The 20,821-nt window shown below is 47.2% G+C and overlaps 1 protein-coding gene across 2 annotated transcripts; it reads right to left on the reverse strand.

The window, feature by feature from the left end:
* Positions 1-334: 334 nt before the first annotated feature.
* Positions 335-9,847, reverse strand: PACSIN3 (protein kinase C and casein kinase substrate in neurons 3). 2 transcript variants are annotated; one of them, XM_026849698.1, is made up of 11 exons: positions 9,656-9,847; positions 8,036-8,136; positions 7,444-7,600; positions 6,416-6,651; positions 5,855-6,010; positions 5,155-5,330; positions 4,217-4,337; positions 3,621-3,757; positions 2,970-3,032; positions 2,303-2,463; positions 335-654 (listed from the first exon to the last, which is right to left on the reverse strand). In XM_026849698.1, the coding sequence occupies exons 2-11, from the start codon at positions 8,087-8,089 to the stop codon at positions 539-541; spliced, it is 1,377 nt and encodes a 458-aa protein (XP_026705499.1). In that variant the 5' UTR covers positions 8,090-8,136; positions 9,656-9,847; the 3' UTR covers positions 335-538. The 2 variants fall into 2 exon arrangements, with proteins under 2 accessions (XP_026705499.1, XP_026705500.1); XM_026849699.1 differs by lacking the exon at positions 2,970-3,032 and having other exon boundaries at positions 9,656-9,828.
* Between the last annotated feature and the right edge of the window lie 10,974 nt (positions 9,848-20,821).

Consider the following 20,821-nt stretch of genomic DNA (forward strand, 5'->3'; position numbering starts at 1 on the left):
AGGCATGTTAGCTCCCCTGGTAGGGCATCTGGTCAAAGGATACTGCAGACTTCTGAAAGATGTGGGAGAATAAATAGATTTCTGCCTGTCAGCTGATTGAGCCAAAAAGGGGAAGCAATACTACAAGTTCCCTATTACCCTGCCTATCCAGAGCTCCTTGAACAGGAAGCTTGGGGGCAGGGCAGTCCCCACCACCCTATGGATGTACGTACATTGAAGCCAAGGAAGTCTGCATGCTGTTTAAGAGCTGCATGTGTCACTTTTCTCCCTTCCCCAAGTGCAAGTCAAGAGGATCTGTTCCCTTCTGCACTCCTACAGTACTCAGAGTCAGAGAAATCTTTACTCATCCTTGTTTATTTATTAGAAAATCCCTACAGGTCTAGGCCTTTAAAATGAAGCATTAGTTACATGGAATACGTGCCCTCAAAGTCCAGGAGTTGCTGGATATACTGCAAAGGTGGATTGGGGCCAGCAGGGACCCAGTGACCTCTGCAGGAGATGCTGGTATGGCTGCAAGACACTAGTGGGGCAGTAGCAATCATGATCCAACCTTCTCAACATAGTTAGCGGGATAGAGTCCAACCTGGCCAGTGAGAAGTCGGCCCTTGCACCAGCCCTGCTCATCTTCTTCACTAATCTTCATGAGTTCTTCACCTAAAGGCAAAACCAGTCATTAGGAAGCAGCCTTGGGAAAAGTAGCATATGGCATTTTTCCCTGCCTCAAGAAGAGTGGATAAAAAGCAAGAACTATTGGTCTGAATCACCACACTTTTCAGCCCTTAGCGCTCTGTATCATACTGCATAGTGTAATCAAAGCCAGAGTTACTGATCACTTCAGTATCTATGCTCAGTACCATCCTCTAGGCCAAGGAACTTAGAGACAGACCTTCACTTCTGCTGTTCAATATCAGAAATATTTTAATGACCTATATTTCTGCCTGCTTTCTTTCCCCAAGAAGTACATGCATACAAGCTGGAGAGATCAGAACAATCTCAGAGATTTCTTTCTTAGTGTCTCCTCTGCAGCAGGTGGGAAGAAAATATAAGAGGCTGCTAAGCTCTGGCTGTTAGGACCCAAAATGACTATTCCATGACAGAGTGTATCGTTTGGCCAGCTAGGCATGGAATTAACTCATTTCTCAAACTTTCACCAGGAAAAGCTTTTAATCTTCCCACATCTCCTTTGGGAAGGGGAAGAGAAGTCCCCTTCCCCACTAGTAGAAGGTCATACTTCTGCCAGAGAGGGAAGTCTGACTGCATCGACAGGTACATCCAACACTGGCAGAGGCTCAGAAAGTCGTCTGCTGTTAAGCTTAAGCCCTACTGGTGCATGCTTCTCAGAGCAGATTCAAAGAGGGGATGACTAAAGCTAACCAGTCATACCTCATTTATATCTGCTGTGTGGAAAGAAGAGAGCAAAGAGGCAAGTTCTAAAGCACCCATCTTGTAAGATATTTGAGAGCAACAAGTTAGTGTTAGGAAGTTTACTAGTACAGTAACACTGCAGGATAGATATTGGCCTCAGGCAGAAGCTCCTGCCACTGACAGACTTCAGTGCCTTGCTGAAACAGGTCTATTTTGGAGAGGTATAGCACAGAGATACACTGTAAGACTCAAAACAAGCAAGATTAGAGACACTCTCAAGATCCAGATGTTCTCTTGGATTTGAAGAAGATTGCACATGCAAATTAAATTTAACTGAAGAAAAGGGGAAGGGTCTGTTCACTCCAGCCTTCTCTTTTACTCAATTCTCTGCTGCAAGCCAGGATCTCCACTCTCGAGATACCTATTCTGAGCAACAGTTTGCATAGCTATTTTTCGCCAGTTGAATTCTGCCTTCAGTAGTGCAGATCAGTCAGCTGAGCTTTCTCTCAAAACATCTATCTTCTGGTTACATCAGAGCACAATCAAGACCACTTATATAATTTTTATATCCATAGCACAAGGATATTGTGTTTTTGCACAAGTATCCTGAGCATTTAATAAAGTCTCAAGATACAATGCCTTAAGGGGAGGCAGGAAGGATCGGTTTTCCAACTTGGGGTCTGCTCTCCCTACACTGTGACCAAGGCCTAGGCAGTCTCTTTTTATGTGGCCTCACTGTCTCAGTCTAGAACAGGATATCATCAATACACATCCTCGGTGCATCATCCACCTCAAAGCAGCCGGCAATGGGTCAGGTTAGGGGAAGGATAACAAGTATCAGTTTCCAAGTGAACATCCAGTTCTTAGAGTGTTTCAATCGTTCAGTCAGCCCGAGTGAGGACAGCAAAAGGTTAGTAAGAGATTAGTGCTTCTGTACCTGCTTTAAAGCTCAGCTCATCAGCCTCCTGTCCTGTGTAATCATACAGCGCTCGTACCCGTACACCTGGTACCTTTAAGTCCTCCTCGTGCCCGTTGGCATCCAGGCACTTCTTGGGAGTGTCCTCATCTGACCACTCCGAAATGTCTTCCTTCCCTCCGCTTTGGACGTGGAAGGAGAGAGGGGACAAGATGGTTGTTAGTGGACTCATCTCTCACCCACCTCCTCCTGACTCATGCACCACCCTGACTCCCCCCGAGACTGGTACACTACAGAACAAGGTGCAAGAGGCCCAACAGCCAAGTGAGGGCAAACAGAGAGGAGAGATGCCAGGAGATACTAGATTTGGTTGAAGCATCCCACCGTTAGAGCCCTGCAGGCCAGGAGGGAACTCATTCTCACAGTATTTTCAGCCATGCACGCTCTTGATGACCTCACCCTACTCTAGCAGACCCTTTCACACAAGGGAAGCCTAGCTGGATTGCCCAGCTGCGGCCAGGGTTATTCCAGCCAAGAGTAAGACAGACAGACAAAGCCATGTCTCCCATCCCAAAGAGATGCCTAGAATGCTGTTTTCCAAGTCAGGAACAAGAGCAGAGGGGAACAGCAGCAGAGGACAGGCACCTGGAACCCCCAAACCCCTGAAGAGGCTACATTCCATACTAACTTCACATGGGTGGGTGCCCTCAGGCTGTCATAGAAGCTGTTCTGCTCCTCTTGATAGGAAAACCTGTAGATTGGCAAACAGGGCCCTTGAATGCAATAGACTATGAAAAACAGTAGTGGCCTGAGACATCCCTATATTCCCCTTCTTTTCTGCCCAGATCACCTTTCAAAGCAGGATGGCTACTGAAACTGTAGGGCTTAAATCTCTTCAGCCTCTGCCCATACTCCAGCTTGCTTCCTGGCAAGGGAAGCAGCTATACCCAGACTTGTCAGGTAGTACTCAGCACCATGCTGGGGGTTGGAAAAAAAAACCCCCAAAACCGCCAGTTCCCAACTCTCCTCACTATCTGGGAGGAAGAACTGGGGAAATGCATGTCAATCTCACACAGCATTGGGCCAAATCTCATCACTAGAAGGATCTTTGCAAGGAAGGCACCTCGTATGGCAGTAGCTACTAGACACAAGAACAAAAAAACCCCACCTACCCTAAACCCCCTTTTCTACCCTGTCTTTTCCAGAGTGGCACAGGAAAGGCCATGGGCAAGAGATAGGAAGCTAAGGAAGAGATCACTCCTATCAATCTAACTCATTCATGACCCTAGGCAGGACTGTACTTTTCCTAACCTGATGTATCCCAGCCTTCAGGCCTTACCTTTGCCTTGTCTGCAGAGGGGTCTGTGAGACAACACCATCCCGTGCCGGCAAAATGCTGGTCAGCGTGACATCATCAGCCATCTTGCCACTCTTCTCCTTCTTGGTAATCGGCCGCTGTGTTTCGAGGGACCATTCCTGTTCAGGGGAGAACAATTACACCATCAAGCCACTCAGATACAAAAGCTCTGTGTGCCTCTTCTGACCCATAGAGAAGGACAGAACACTGGGTCATACTTCAGTTGTGGCTGAGCTGGTCAGCCAAATGGCCTTGCTGGCACAACAGGCTCACTCCTGTTGAACCCCAAAGGGCAACTGGAGGAGCTGTGAGAAAACTGGAACAGGAACTGGTCGCGAGGCCCTGAGCACCAACTCTGACCTTGCAGCTGGATGGCTGGACTATTTACAGTTTGGCAGGGTTGCACGTGTCCCTTTGGGCACCAGAGAGCTTGCAACACAACAAAAATTTTAGGAAAGCCTAACAGCCTGCTGAGCAAGGACATAGTCTTTCCAACACAAGACTAGCAATCCACCAATTTTGATAAAGCAGCTAGATGTTTGGAAATAGTAATAATACAGTCTAGAATGCTACATCACCTCAAACTGAGGCCAATTCATTGCCATGCCTGGTCCGTGAGTGTTGCGCCACCACTTCAGGTCCTCCTGGTTGTCCGCAGCCATGATGACTTGGTAGAGATCTCGATACAACGCATGAAAGCTATGACCAGGAACAGACAGAACCACCAGTAACCAAGTCCCTCAGCAGTTCCCCAAAAGCCAAGTAGGCAGGAAGAACACCACCTCATGCACAACTACACAGCATCCAAAATCCCCCAGGATTAAGGACGCTAGAGCAGCACCTGCTCAGCTCTAGGAAAAACAGAGCCACTCATACAAAAGTGTCAGTCTGGCAAATGGGATGGTCTTGTTTGGTGTGGCAGCAGCTAACATCTACCAGCCCTCAGCACAGCTCATCACAAGAATACTGGAAGAGCCTGGTGCATTCTTGTGCAGAGACAGGGAGGTGGCTCAGATTTGTTGCCTCCACCTTAAAAGTACAGGAGCACGGATTTTTGGCTGCACCTATTTCCCCCACGTAACCCCTACTTAAGGGTAACTTGTATGCTTACGGTTATCATTATCTCACTAAAGGTCTCTTTACTCAGGGCAGAGTGGGTGTAATAGCTATAGATTCTAGAAGGCAACAGAGCTGCATTCCTCAGACTGGGATTTCATATAGCAACATGGAGGCATTTCAGAGTAGAAACACCCACGGGACAGTACTGGACAGCAGTGGAAGAGGACAGCTTCAGAGGCAGAATGAATCTTTTCTGGGGAGCCTGGCACTGTCCAAGATCAGAGACACCAGCACTGGTCAGTCCAAAGGGACCAAACACTAGTCCCAAGACACACTTGGAAGGGGAAAGAGCGAGACCTGGCAGACACAAGCAGGCAGCTCCCTTTCACTGACGGCCCTCACCAGAGCCCAGGGCATCCCAGGCTGGTGGGATTCCCTCCTGTGCCAGGGCTGGTACCTTTCACTGGTGGAGAGGTTGAGATGTTGGTGCAGATTCAGGAACATCTCCTTAAAGAAACACAATCGTTTGCGCTCTGCTTCCTGACAGCCCTCAAACACTTGCTCCATGTCCTCCATGTAGCGGGGATTGTAGCGGTTCAGCTCTTCCAGCATCTTCTCATATTGATCCTTGCACTGTATCAACCCAGGACAACAGCAACAGTGAGATGTGGTGCCCTGGTGTCAAACCAGTGACACTGCCCCCTGCTCTGGCTTGGGACTAACAAGTTGTTTTTTCCCCTTGCACTGCTGAACAAATACACCACAGAAGAAGAAATCCCACAGCTGGTATCCCACACCACTGTTTCCCTAATAGTCCTGCAAGTTCCTTGTTCTTCCTTGCCAACCTCCTCTGTAGAGGCCCTTCCACACTTTCACTCTTGCAGGCAGGCAAACCAGCCACTTTTGGTAGCCAAATCTTTGGCTCTGCAGCTCCCACCCCCTGCACCAAATCCCCTACAATTTTTTTTTTTTTAAATTTACTTATAAATTAGATGTTACCCAACACCAAAGTTATTTATCGAAGCCTCAGTCTAACTCACTAAAGTCTCAGATAGTGAGATCTCACATCTTCTTACAGACTTTAGCAAGAGCCATTTCAGTGCTTTCTCCTTGAGAGGAGTATCCTTCTGACCCATGTACACACAACAGACACTCACCTTCTCCGCCTCCTGAGTGCACTTCTCTACACGCTCTTGCAACTTGCGCAGCTGTTCCTGTGAGACAGATGAGTCTGCCTTGGCATGGTTCTCCCTTGTATGGGCTGTTTTTTCCTCCTTCCGGGCTGCATGATAGTTTTTCTTAGACGTCTCCACCTGTAGGAGGAGGATGCAGAGAAAGGCATGATCCTGACCACGGTAATCCTCCATTACTCAGAGAGGACACGTTCATGTTTGTTACCTTCAGCAGCAACTGTTTCAGAACAATCTGACAGGAATGCCGAACTGGCATTTAGTAAACCATGCTCCAAAGGGAAGAGGTACCTCCAAATGAGCTCTTTTTTCAGTGCTCACCTGCCATGCAGGAATACAGAGCCTGTTACCAAAGTCTTCCCACATAGGAAGGAAGCTACAAAACCACCAAGAGACCATCAAGACATCCCTCCCTCTGGCATTCTCTGCTACTCTGGCTAAATCCAGTTTGTTTGCCCAGCGGCTCTCTTAAAGAGGCAGCCAGCTCGACTGCCCTTATCTCTCCTTCCCCATTCACACTTTGCTCACGTCTTTCATCTTCTTCACCCAGGGTTTCTGGGCCTTTCGGAACCCATCCTCTGCTTCCTTTGTCTCCTTGAAGCCTCCAATCATCTGCTTGTGGTAGGCCTCCTTCTGCCAGGCCTTGATCTTATCTGAGTCTTCGCCCGCCAGGTGGTTCCGGACAGCTAAGTGAATTTCACTCAGTTTGTCTGCAGCCGTCAGGAAGGCATGCCAGGCCTTCTCCAGAGTACCATACTGTGGACCTGCAAGAACAAGCACCAGAGGAGCTCTTACACCTCCTGCCCATAGAAGGAAATGCAGATTCTTTCCCTCCTACACACATCTATCAGGATGGAGTCACTTCCTTAACTCTCCCCATCACACAAGTCAGCATTGACTGGTCTCCACACAGTCCCAGAAGGCAGCATCTAGACTGGCTGTTACAGCTGGCTGAGAGGGGCATATTGTTTTGGGCAGCTGTAGCTATCCCAGATGGTGCCTGCTAGGAGAAGGTTTCTGCAGAAAATTCTCTCCACAGATCTGTCCTGAGCTTTGGGACAGATAGCAACACTAGTTCACGACTGAGGCTAAGCTGCTGCTTCACAGACCAGCAGCTCCTTTGGGGCACCTGTCCCACTGTTTCCCATTACTTTGTGAGACACTGCTGGTTTGAGCCCAATGCCACTAAATCACAGCATTAGTAGTTATTGTCTGACTGGAGGAGAAGGGGGAGAGACAGCCAAGCTGTCCTTAAATGGGGAGATCTGCAGCTTGATTTAAGACTTGGACTGCCCAAGGATTTGCCAAACTAACCAAACAGATTTTTTTTTTTTTTTGTAACCAAACACCTGACAAATGCAGAGAACACCTCTCCAAGTGAGTCAGACAACTGGCTACAAAACCACACACACCCCCAAGAAAAAAGACACCCAAGAAAGTCACCCTCTTCCTGGAGAAGGAAAGCTTGTCCCCCAAGTCACCTCAGTAAGAGATAGCACTCAAGGAAGAGAGTGCAATGACTGCATCCTCTTCCCAGCCCAACCTGCCAACTTTACCTTTCTCCACATTGGTCCTCCACTTACGGGACCACTCTGTTAGCTGCTGGGCATAGTTCTTCTCTATCTTTGCTCGCTCCTGGAAGCAGGAGATTAAGTCGTTGCAAAGCCGGTACCCATCATCCACACGCTTCACTGTCCGTCGGTAGTTTCCAGCCTGAAATTTCACACAACATCGCCATTTATACTGTACTGAGTTTCATGTTTCTTCAGAACAGACATCAGCATGTCAATCACTGCATGGGGAGGGAGCACAGGCCCTTCTGAGGCCAGCATCTGGGCTCAGACCCTCCTCTGGCACTCAGGCAGGCACGGCAAGTGGCAGGAAGAAGCTGAGATGTTTTCCTTGCCTCTCTCCCTGCTCAGATCAGTGTCAGCTGAACAAGGAACTCTTATTCCACAGTAACTGTGAAGGAAAGGGTCACCTCCTCCCTGCAGTAACACACAACGTGTTACTGAACCTCCCCACAGTTCCTCCCACTCCCCAAGAGCAACATGTCACCCAGGAACCTGAAACTCAAACCCTTAATTCCACTAGTGGGAGGTAAGAAGACATTCTTACATCCCTCACACTCTGATTTTCCTTCCTTACCTCCCAGAAACTGCCCCCAGGAGCCTCCCCGCCAGCATCATCTTCTGATGACATCACCCCTGTCTTCTTGCAGCAGAGAATTTTTGCAGATTTCAGTTAAGCTGAGAAGAGAGAAAAGTGATTTCTAACATAGCACTGGCTGAGCCTTTGCAGAGAGCACAGTTCTCCACGACTCTTGGAGCTGGAGGAGCCAACTGGCTGCCCTGCAGACAAGTACTGGCATCACTGCACCGCCAGCAGCAGTGCTGCTGCTCTCCTGCAGAAATGCCCAGGACCAAACCTGCCTCCTCCCTCCCCGAAGATAGATGGCCTCCTTGGCAGGCCTGTGGTACACTGGGAAAGGGTGTTGTAGAGGACAATCTTGCCAAACCTCAGCTGTACAGATACTGGAGATGCTAGTGAGTCCCACGCCTTTCAGCACCGCATCTCCACGGGGGGTCCTTTCTTAACCAAAGCCCTCGAGAGGGTAGCAAAGGCTACAGAAACTGAGGTAGCTAAAGCTATTTGGAATCTGCCTTGAAATACTTTAAATAAGTCTTAAATAAGACTTATTTATCTTAAATAAAACGACTCCAGCTTCCCAGTATGACTCAGGATTACGGGATTACAACAACTGACTGGAGAAAACAAGGCTGAGCAGTCAGCAGGCAGGCATGTCTTGAATGGGGAGGAGCCCTATAAACTGCCCACCAGTGGAGCTGGGCTTGAGCAGAACTAGAGGAACATGCTGGGGCATACCCAGCCAAATGGCACTGCAGCACACATGCCAGTTCCCCAGCAGCACCGCTTCCCTGGAAACATCCCCACAGAGCTGGCGTTTTCCTTACTCTCAACTGTCTCACTGCATTAGGCTCAAAATCTGGGCTAGAAGGCAAATGGTTCACCTCATCCTCTGTTGCCTCAGAACTTCTGCCCTTCGCCCTGTGCTAGTCTGCGCTGGCAGTTTGTTCCTGACATGGTGCAACGCTGAATTCCCTGAGGAGAGGTTCAGGGTTGCTCTTGTGCAGGAATGAGAGAGGGAGTAACGGAAAAAGGCCCAAGCCCAGTCCCTCGCACACAAACCCGCTCCATTCTAGGCAAGCCTGGGTTAACGCAGCATAGATGTCCTTTGCTGCCACTTCTCCTCTTGCACATTCCTAGTTATAAAAAGCTTCCCTCACACCCCAGAGAACTATCTGCTCATTCTGCCAGCCTACAGAGCACACAGCAGAGATGAAGATCAGGTCAAGAGTCTACATGTCCCACCTCCTGCAACTCCTTGTCAGTGGCATGAGCCACACCATGAAGCACCCCAACACAGACTGTAGGAATTTCCTACATTTATTCTGGAAGCCGTTTGGCTGTGTTTGCCATCTCATCCCATGGAAAGTGTCAGAAGTACATGAATGCTGTACCTCTGTGTTTCTCCAGAAAGCTGAAAGTGCTGAATTCCAGCCACTGAAGCAAGATGTTAAATGGGATGTGACACGCAGGTGCACGAACCCTGAAACCTGAAGAATACCTCCACCCATGCCACCAGCTGTCCCTGTCCTCCCTTCCCCCCATCCGCCAGCAGGCTGCAAAGCTATCTTATGTGCCTCCAGGGCACACAGCTCTACTCTGTCCCCAGTAACTACATACCTAAAAGCTGAAAGTGAGATGCCACCGGGGAGCAGCAGGCAGCTGGCAAGTATGTCCTGAGCTCTTCAAACTCTGTGAAAAAGACTGGAGGAGACAGAGATGAGCACGGTTAGACACTGCTGCTCCTTTGCAGGGATGCTGCCCGTTCTGATGCATGGCAATCCTAGGGGTGTCCCCCTTCTGCCAACTACTAGGAGGGGCACCCTCTGATATAGCAGCTGCAGCCACTGTGCCTCCAGAGATGCCACGTTCCAGCACGTAGGAGAGATGCCAAATCCTCGTGTCACAAAATCTAGTCCCAGAGAGAGTTAAAAATAGAAACACTAGGGCGGCATGACAGCACTGTACGGGAAAGGTAGCATCCAAACAGCTGAGCAAAGGCAACAGCTCGGACCAGAAAGGCCTAAAATAAGCACATTGCCCAGGCACCATACATGGGGCCTGGTCCCCCCTCACTGTCCGGTTTAGCAAACCCCAACACTTCAACCCACTGCTGCACACACTTTTACACATAGCTGGCTTTGGGAGAAAAAGGGAAGGACAGACATACACACACTCTCTCCGGTCCCTTTTTACTAAAGATGGAGAGGGTTTGTATATACAAGATAAAAGACTTGATAACTCTACATTTAAAAAGCAAAACTCACAAAAATGCATATTCTGGTCTAGAAGCCTAGAGTCCTTCTAGTAGCAGAGCACCTTGCAACACCCTGGTAGGATGTGGTGCTCCTGTCCCTTGGTTCTGTAAGCCGTCCCCATCACAGTCTCAAACATTTTATTTTGCCATTATGGTATAGGTAAATGTCATTAACTTTCCACAGACAAAGGGAAGTAAAAAACGTTGCAGAGGCTAAGAGAAGCAAGGGCAGAAGGAGACATTTACCTCACATTCACTTCCCTGAAGATTTACTTCAATGTCAAAAGTCTATTTATTTAGAAAAACAGACAAGCCAAAAAACCCTGCTTTTCAATCACCAATATTCACTCAGCTGAGACTGGAAAGTTAGGGCAACTGAGAGTTAATACAGCTGAGAGCAGAAGCTCCAAAAGCTGGAAGTAGGATTTTTAGCCAGACATTCAGACAATTTTGGAGAAGTGAGGGGAGGTGGGGAAAAAAAGAGGAAAAAAAAGCAAAGCAGACTGGGTTATTGCAAACAGACTAGTGATCTTTGGTGAGGAAGGGGTTGTGGGGGAAGATCTGGGACACTTTTGCACAATCCAGGCCACTGGATAAAAGGTTATAGCTCATTATAAACCTTCTAAGACTTCCCAGTGGTCCCCAGTAAAACCAGACTACACATTCCTGAAATTGCTAAGATTAAGTATACTTTTACATAACTGTTCATTAAAGTTTTTAAAACTGCCCCAGACCATTACTTTCTTTCTCTTGATGAAGACATAGATCAATTAGATATGACACATGAAGGCCATATCACTTTTTCCATGCCACACCCCCATCCCCACTTTATCAGGAGGCAATGAATCACAAACATGCCTTCCATCTCTGGTTTCCAATCTAGGCTGACTACACAGTGCTAGACTTTGGGGGTAAATGTGGAATGCTGTTGTGTGTCAGAGTGTGCTTCTTCGCTTGAGGGACTGTCAAGCAAAAACCAAAAAACCCAGACCCTGGAATCCATTATTTCTGCAGTTTCCACACTAGAATTTGAGCCATACCTACTTATTTTCTCAGGAGTTACAAGCCCAAATAACTGGATTTACTATCACCAAGATCAGCAGGCTCTGAAACAAACAGTAGCTGTGTTGGACCAGACTCTCATTGCCTCACAGCCTCTGTAGCCAGCAGCCAAGAGCAGATACCTTCCCTCACTTTGAGAACAGAGCAAGCATACATGATGCCTCCCCGCATAGTCTCCAAGCCTCTAACCATTTGTTGACAGCAACTTCCTGAGCTGGATGTGGCACCTATGAATTTAGTAACACTCAATGAATTTCTCTTCCATTAATTTCTCCAATCTGCTTTTGAACCCACATGAGTTTTCAGCATCCACAGTATCACATGACAAAGTATCCCACAGCTTAAGGCTACACTGTAAATCATCGATGTGGTAGCTAGGTGGGAGAATAAAATCAAGTAGTATAATATTTCTACAGGCTAATCTCCATGACCCAAGCAGCAGCCAGATGAATACAGATTTCCATAGCAGTTGTACAGACTTTATAGAAGTCCAGAAAAATCTGGCCTGGTAGAAGCAAAAAGGTCAAAGAACAAGGAGGACCCTTTTCTGCCAGGCTTTTTCTGGACTTTACACACTCCATGAGCCCATGTCAGTCAGGAGATCAAATTGGATCTGCATGCAGACATAGGGAAGGTACTTGGTACTGCACACAGGGCTGGAGAACAGCTGCTGCTGTCACCCTGAGCCCTAGGACAGCAAACAGATTGCCACTCCACCCCTCCGTGCCTAGTTATTCCTGAAACACCACATGTGTTGTGAGACACCAAGAGCTTGAGATCAGGGAAAACCCCAAGTTTGCCAGGAAAAGTAAATCTACGAGTTATACATGCCAAAGCCTGGAGGTTGTTTTACAGCAAAGCAGGGATGACAGGGCTACCTTGTGGGCAGCCTGGTATAGCAAGAGCCACTGTGTGATTCAGGAGGGCTGGCAGAGCCTGTGCTGTATGAGCAATATAGCTGGAGTTATATCAGGTCAATGAGTTATATGTGGGTCAGAACCACAAACAAGACTCCTTCTGACGCCACTGCCACCTCTGCTAAGAGAAGGCTATCTAGCAAATCATATTTGCAGGGCGAAGGAATGTTTATCTCTGCCTTCCCACCTTCCTCCTTCAGCTCTCAGTTAAGAGCTACTTGAGACCTCACTGCAGCTCCTGCACAGGCTCTCAGAAGGAGGGAGAGAGGGACTACATCTCGAGTCACTTCACACCTCTGCAGGGTTACGGACGAGGGCATCACAGACACCGCTACAACCAGCCACATCAGGAAGACAAACTGAACCATGCAAGTGAGATTTCTGCAGAGCTACAACCCTTTTCTGGTAGTAGCGTTCAAAAAGGTACTCCCCTCCCTCCCCCAGTTACCTGCTCTCACTTATGACCAACACAGTTGTTAGGCCACACCTGCTATCAACTCCCTGTTATCAAAAAATGGCTCTTGGTCTTTAGCTGCAGAAGGGTAGAATGGCTCATGACTGCCTCACTGGTACTGAGCTCCACCCGGGGAAATGCCAGAAAGCTTGTCACGGCAGAGCTGTTTCCACCTTTAACACGACATTGTTAGTCTCACCCCGGCTCCACTCAGTCACACATCTCAGACCACAGATCCCTGCCGTTGGGCTAAAACCTTACCTTTCAAAACATGTGTGAATCTGGAAACACACTACAAGGTATGCCTTTTTGTTTCATGTTTACACAACACGAGTACAAAAGGGTCCTGCCACAAATAAAACCTCTAGGCCCAAGAGTAATAATCGCTGTTCTCCAGTAAACCACAGATCCTCTTCCCTCTACACACTCCAGTACTTCCAGCCTCCAAATGCCCAAGGCATCACTTCTGTGCACTGCTCAACCGCCTCCTGAGACTCCTTGCGAGCAATTGTTTTCCTAAGTTTGCCAAGAACAAGCCTCTGAACTCCACAAATGCTCAAAGGGCTGGTGCATGCAGCCCTGCAGGAATTCACCCACAGAAACAGCCCTTGTACTCTGTGCCAGGCAAGGCCTTCAGCCCAACTCCCCTTTCCCAAGTGCAGCAGCAAATGCTGATGCAGATAGATGTAGGAACAAGTCGAGTTATATTTATCTATTAACTGAGGCTTTGATGGAGGCATGGTTTTATTATGGACTAATTTCTATATAGGCCTTAAAGCCATGGTAAGCAAGAGTTTTACTCAGGAATGGGCTGCTACTAATTTCCACCTCAAAACACTACACCGCGAGGCAGCAACATGAGATTTCTGCAGCCAATTTGTTTGATTCACAGAGTCACTTTTCTGTATAGCAGGCAGTGGTGAAGGTATTGTTCCCACTCCAGGACACTTCTAGTGTAGGCTGCAGGTAAACATTTCTATCTGAACAATCCAAATACACAAAAGGATGACAGCCCCCCTCCCCTTACAGGCAACACACATGAAAACACCCTCCCCCTTTTTTATTTTTCTGTTAACTTGTTGTCAGACAGAACTAGAGAGCTGGAGCCAGGAGGTTCCACGTGACTCCAGCCGTGTAATGAACTGGATTGTTGCTGGTAGAGCCAGTGCTAGGGAGGTGCCTGATGGAGAGAATCAACTGGGGCATAAGGCAGGCTGTCCTTTCCAGCCTCACCATCTCCAGAAGTGCACATCCAATAGCTCTGAACCAGGGACTGTAACACTGCCCAGTAAAGGCACTGCCATTGTACAGGAGGACTAATATTTACAGGTGTACTCATCTTTCTGAAGAGGGACCAGTTCTCTACAGCTAGAAAAGATGCCAAGTAACATGAAGATCCTCCAAAACATCCCTTAGAGATACTTATCTTATTGCTGTGGTCACGCCCTTGGTAGAGTCACCTGACTGGGAAAGGGACTAAGAGCCAGTGTTTCCCAGCCGCTCCCTAAGGACTGAAGCCTGCCAGGGCTGCCTAATGCAGTTTCGAGCAAGATTTTAGCCGATCCCTCCAGCCAAGGAGAGGTCAGAGAGACATCAGGCAGAACAGCAACTACACACAAAGGTCACTTCGGCTACGTGCAAGCCTGTAACAGAAGCTCATCTCCTAGACAATGATTCTCTAGAGATCATGTGGATGCTTGCTAGTGAAATTCTCCATAATTATACCAAAGTACTAAAATACAGACAAGATCCTCTTCCACTTAAAGGGCTGACCTCCTGAGTCTACATACTGCTTCATCACTCTTATTTCAGACCATAGTTTCTTTATATTGGTCGTCTTCACATTCAGACCAAGCTAATATACCGAAGACAGACAGCCCCCTATGCATTACTCCAAGTTATTTTCAACATGTTCATTCAGAATTGAACACTTTACACATTTATTAGTTCTTCCATGTCAGGTTCTCAGAGGCCAAGGCTACAGGACAGGATTTTACCAACACATTGCTGCTGATCTAAGGGTTAAGATTTCTGACTGACATAGCTTTACCAGGCAGAAATTGTTTCACCAAGAAAAGCAAAACTTCTCCTTTCTTTTCCAACATGATGTAGAACACAGATCTATCCTGGTTAACACAACAATATGAGACAAAGTTACTGAAGTAAGGTATTGGCCTATCAAGGTCTGTGTTAGTTTTTCCCCAGTTGTTCTTTCCATAAAAAACTTGATTACAATCTCAAATGTCCACAGACTTAAAGGAGGGAGGAAACTAGTGCTGGATCATGGCGTACCATACTCTAAAACGCAATAGGCCATGTTCATTTGGTGTGTTCAAGATGGTTCCTGAAATAATCTTGACATGTATGTTATAACCCACGCAGATGTTAAGAACCTGTAATCTCCACTGTCCCACTCCCTGAGCCTCTTGTTTGCTTCCACACTGAGTACTTCCTACACTGCTGCATCAATCTCTGCAAATAAACACCAAGCTTGCCAGCAAATACATGCAATCAGTTCTTCCCGTTTAATCAGAAGGGACCCCAAGCAACTGGAAGCTCTTTCTTCCTAAATCACTGATAAACATGTGCTTAAAGCTCCAGCCATAGCTATTATATCCCTCCTCAGCAGTCTCAATCTGCACTAAATGTGGACAGTTTTTCCAGGATTTAATCTACATTTCACCTGGTCATTTTTTTTCTGCACTCAGTGACTGGCAAGACAAGATCAGCAGTCCATCCTGTAACAGTTGCCTATAACTCAGTAAAGGTAACTCATTGCAATAGTGGGCTGAGCCAGTCCACCCACTTCCAACTTCCAACCAGGCTTTGAGTAAAGATGTTTGTTTTGTTCAGATCTTTATGTGAACAGCAGTGATTCAAACAGAACAAAATGCCCCAGCCTCATCCAACCTTGAGCAAAGAAGAAATAAATAATAGAAGGTGGTGGTCAGGGGTGTTGGGGGGGGGGCAGCAAATTCTTGTAAATCCCTGTCAATTGAATATTCTCCTTCTGTGATTGAATCACCTTGCAACCCCCAGAGCAGGGATCAGGTTTACCTGAATGCATTAAGAAGTCTTAAGGAAACAGACTGCAATCTATGCAACCGAACAACCTTTAGAGGAGCCACGAGCCAGTCAGCTCCATTCTAACACTGAGCTTCTGATGGTGTCTTGCTTCACTAGAATGCATGATAGTCAGATGTCTCCAATCTGCCTTGCCTGCCCCTTCCTCCCATTTGGAAGTCACAGTGGTTTTTTAACCCAGCTGCAGTTCTGCAACTTCTGGCTTCACTTTACCAACAGTTGTCTTTTCCATTAGCTGTCTTTTGAGGAAGGGGGAATGGGAGATAGAGTTGGCAAGTATTTTGTCATTCAGACCAAGTGTGTGGCAATCATATAGCAAATGAATTAAAAGTACAGAATTTATCTTTGGTTGCATCAAACAGGTTTCTGGGTTTACTTGGTAAAAGCTGATTTACTAAAACTGTTTATTATGTGAATACTTCCCTTCCAAATATTCATATAATGCAGACAAGAACCTGAAAGAAGAGCATCATCAAGGTGTTCTGAAGTTCAACCAGTTCCCTGCAGAGTTCTGAGTCCCAAACAGGCTGTAGAAGGTAGTACAGCCAACTTTCTGAAGTGAGAGCTGAATAAGATAAGATTGAGTGCTAGGACACCTATGATGGCAAAGGAGGAGAAGGAGGTAAAGCATCATACCCACTGCTTCTGTTTTATGTTGTGGTCAGTTCCTCCACTTTGATGGCAAGGCTCTTTGTTCACCTTGTCACCAGAGCTAGGTTTACTCAACTGCTTCCTCACAGGAAAATCAAAACAACATAAAGAACAACTGCAACTGTAAGGCAGACTCAGGCACTGTATGAACTGGCAGAACTATAGACCAGCTTTTACACAGAATCATTTTTCACCGCCTTTTATGGGACCAGGCATGTAAAAAGAAAGTATCATTCACTCTGTGGACTGGAGAGAACATCCAGTAGCTTAGATTGCCTTTGTAGCATCTCCTGGTTCAAGAAGAGTTTGGCAGATTCAATCATTTTGTAAGTATGCTGTTCCTACAGATACTCATATGCCTGCCTGACAGATTTCCCAGGGACACACACAGATAACAAGGTTGAAGTAAGGCAGCCATTAGGAGCTGGCCTGCATTGTGGAGATTCATATTTCACGCATTCTTAAAGTTCATTATCCTGTGTGTCATGGAGCAACTTTTATCTACTTTCATACTTTCTGCACAACATCTACTCTTTAGTATCAGTAGTGCCTCTTCAAATAAATGTTTGGATCTCAAGCTGAAGAACAGGACTATTAATATAAATTACTCCATATCCCAGGTGTTATCCACAAGACTCCAAGAGAACACAAGCAAGTGGGACAGTCAGCAAAAAGGGCACACCCCTGGATCGTTTGCTTCCTCAGCCTATTGCCCAAAACATTAATCTCAGTTTCTGATACTCAGAACTCAACCTGACATTGAGGAAAGATCACTGGGAGGCTTTTAAAACACAGAAAGACAGAGCAATTCATTGGGCTTTATTTCTCCCCTAATTGCTTCCTGAAGCAGCTCCTATCCCACAGCTCAAACCCCTAGTTTTTTGCTTGCATTGGGGTGGAATCCTGCTGGAGTAAACACAGGTTTCCAGAGGTCAGCAGTCCTGGTACAAGGAAGAGCTGACTGAAAACACCAAGAAGCAAAGTATCTAGAATCATTCAAGAAGTGAAATATGCTGCATCTTCTCCCAATCCTCCTTCTTGCCCTTGTCAGAGATCCTACTTCAGAGCTCTGCACAGCAGTGCTGCCACTGATACAGCTCAGCACCCTCAGGAGAAGGAAAGGTTTGGCTTAGCAGCAGGGATACCCAAAGAGAGAGAAAGTTAGTGCCAACAGATAAGCACCTACAGGCAACTGGAAAGCCTGACCATGTCCTCAGCAGCCCCAAGAAGCAAGTACCGTATCTTCCTGCAAACCCAAGAGACACAGCTTGGGCAAACTCATAGCACAGACAGGACTGAGGAAGCTGAAGACTTGCTAACACTGTTAGTTGTGGGTTGCCTGCAGCAATTCTAACTTCTCTAGCCAGGAAAAAAACTTACTGACAGATCACGATAAACAGTGTCCTATCACAGTCACCTACTAAGGGAGCATAAAATCCCTCACAAGCCTAATGCCTCTGGATCCAGGCTCCTGGTACCATGGAGATCTCACACATGCCTCTTTAACAAACTACAATGCCCAGTGACAACTGATTGATGTTACACACAAATTCTGACTATTACAAGTCTGAAAGGCTCTTTCCTATCGAACCACATACAGCAAAGAGAAACCACTGAAGGCTGAAATATGATTAGGATGCCAGTCACACATACTGCCTTATAGCAGTGCCCAGCTTCAGCCCACATTTCAACTTGAAGGAACATGAAACTAATGTACCAGTCACTAAAACAAAGCTGGATGATTACAGCAGAGGACGCACCAGGCTCTTTGCATTGACATTACATTTTGTGCTGCTGGAAAAACTTGTGCTCCAACAGTCAGAGTGCATTTGGATGTTAAATTACAGTGGCCACCATGCCACAAGGTAGTGGCAAAAAGCTGCCTCTTGAACAGCTTCTTAAATGCTCCAAGGATGTAAAGTTCTTTTGTTATTCTTCAAAGAGCAAAATCCTAAATTCTTCATGAAAACTTCTAAATTACACTGTTTTCTGTCCCACCCACTAAGGCCTTAGACTAAGATATTAAGGTGGCTGGGTTATTTTTAAATCTGACACAGTTCCCTGTCATACATTACCCTTTACACTCATCATACTGAGTAATTAGTGATAAAATAGCTTGTCTGATCAGAAAGTCTGTTTTAAAAAGATAAGGGTACCTCACAGGGCTTAAACAGCTCTCCTATTGTTTAGGCATTTCCCCATGAACTCTCAAGAACAGCCCAAATTCACACATCACTGATCAGCTGATGGCAAAAATAGAGACATTTATTAATGCTCTCTGATCAAGAGCATAGTTTTTTCCACTTAGGCTACAGGCAGATACTTGTAGCTTTTGAGGTCCCCAGTTCAACCCCTGGATGCCAGCCATGACACAGACCAAATAGTTTCAACAACTGAATAATCTCCAGCTCTCAAGATAGCCAGAATAAAGAATATACATTATTTGCCATACTCAGTGATGTCATATGAGTTTCTAACAGAAGCTCATGTTGCCCTGGTGCAGTGACTAATGTGTTCTCAGAGTTTTGCATTTCCTAAGAAAAGTGGTCACATTACAAATATACCTGACTGTATTGTTGAATTAAAGAAAAAAAAAAAAAGAGGGGTGTGTGTGTGTGTGTGTGTGTGTGTGTGTGTATATATATATATTTGTTGGGGTTTGGGTTTTGGTTTTTTTTTGGAAACTCATGATCATCCAGGGAAAGCCCAGAAGATTCAGCCTAGCTCTAGTATAATCTACAATAACCAAAGATGACTAAAAGCACCAGTCATTGTCCTGTGAAGAAATGAATTTGGGTCCATAAGCTTTTCAGGCTTTTATGACTTGGTTATGCACACAGTCTGCCAAGGACCTGCAGCATTTTGGTACAGTCCAGTCACACATAATCCTTATTCACTCACTGATGTCTGATAATGGAGCTCCAGGTGGGCAGTTGTTCTCAGGTGTGTACATAGCTGACACACTGAGGTTACTGCTTTTTGCAGCCTGAGAAGGAGACAGTCTTCACCTGAACAAGTGCAGACAAGCCAGAGAAGCTCAAACTCACAGGTCAGAAGAAAAAAAGCAAAAAAGCCAATAAAGCAATACAATACAGCAGGCACTGAATAGGGAAGGCAGCAAGCAGCTGATCTAGCTCACACATTTATTCTGTTCCAAGCTGCAACTCAAAGGACAATCTAGTAAATATTTTAGGGAACTTCTAGTGAAACCCCATTAATAACACAGAACGCTGTCGAAGCAGAACAGGCTCCGTCTCACACAGAGCACGTTGTGCGCTTCACGGAAAGGTGAATCCCTGCCGGAAAGAGTGTGCCCAGTTGTGCAACGCATGGGGAGAAGCTCCACTTTGACTCCACCCCGAGACCAGCTCACACCTGGAGTAAGGAGTATCTGGCCCCTGTCATTTTAGCCCCCGCGCTGCCACTACGCATCGAGAGTGACTTGAGTCATCGTAAAGCTTAGTGACTTCTTGGTGACATTTGAATTCCAGGGTGGAGTAGGAGGCTCTGCTAGGATTCTGTACTGCCATCAATTACCATCATATCAGAGATTCCTTTGTGCCAATTAGACTGGCATTTGATCTGAAGGGGAGAGAGGCTCGTCTCCCATTTCAGGGGGCAGGGAGCACCGGTTGGGCGAGGAGGGTTAAAGAGTGAACGAAAAGGCTAGACTGCTTCCTAGGCCAGGAGCAAGTGTCCAGAGGGGGTCAGCTAAGCTCCCCCTCGCCATCAAGCTCTGAGCCTTCTGCAAGCCTGAAGAACTGAAGCAAGCAAAGAACACATAGTTGGCACAGAAAGCGGTGAAACTGGTTAACGCGTTTGGGCCACGCTAGCTTCACTTATCAATAGGTTTGCAGAGATCGCGGGTCCCTCCTCCCGTGAGCAGCGACAAATCATGGACTGTCTTCTCAAGCAGTGGATGTTCAGGCCCACTAATACCCTCCATGTTTATCAGCTTTTTCCTGCCCTGGGCTGGAGAGGACACGGTAACCCCAGCAGCCTGCCAGGGGCCAGGGCGGCAGCAGCACCCCCCGGCCTGCCCTCCCCTCCCCGACACCAGCCTGCCGGGGGCAGCCCGAGGGGAGGAAGGGGACGAGCAGGGCCAGGGCTGTCCCGTTTGCCATACTCCCCGCCCGGGCCGGCAGGAGCCCGGCTCATCGACCGGCAAACCCCCGAGACCAAGGGGTGCAGCCCCCGCCCCGAGCCCGGGCCCCAGCGAGGCCCCTTCCCGCAGGGGGTCCTGCGAAGCCGCTTCACGCCCCCCCAGCCCCGCCACAGCGCTGCCAGCGCCCCCGGCTCCGGTTTCTGAGCGGGAAGCGGCTCAGCGCGGCTCCCGCACAAAGGGGCCCCTGTCCCCGCCG

The sequence above is a fragment of the Athene cunicularia genome (genome assembly GCF_003259725.1).
Source record: "Athene cunicularia isolate RWA chromosome 5 unlocalized genomic scaffold, athCun1 chr5_part1, whole genome shotgun sequence".
Lineage (NCBI taxonomy): Eukaryota > Metazoa > Chordata > Aves > Strigiformes > Strigidae > Athene > Athene cunicularia.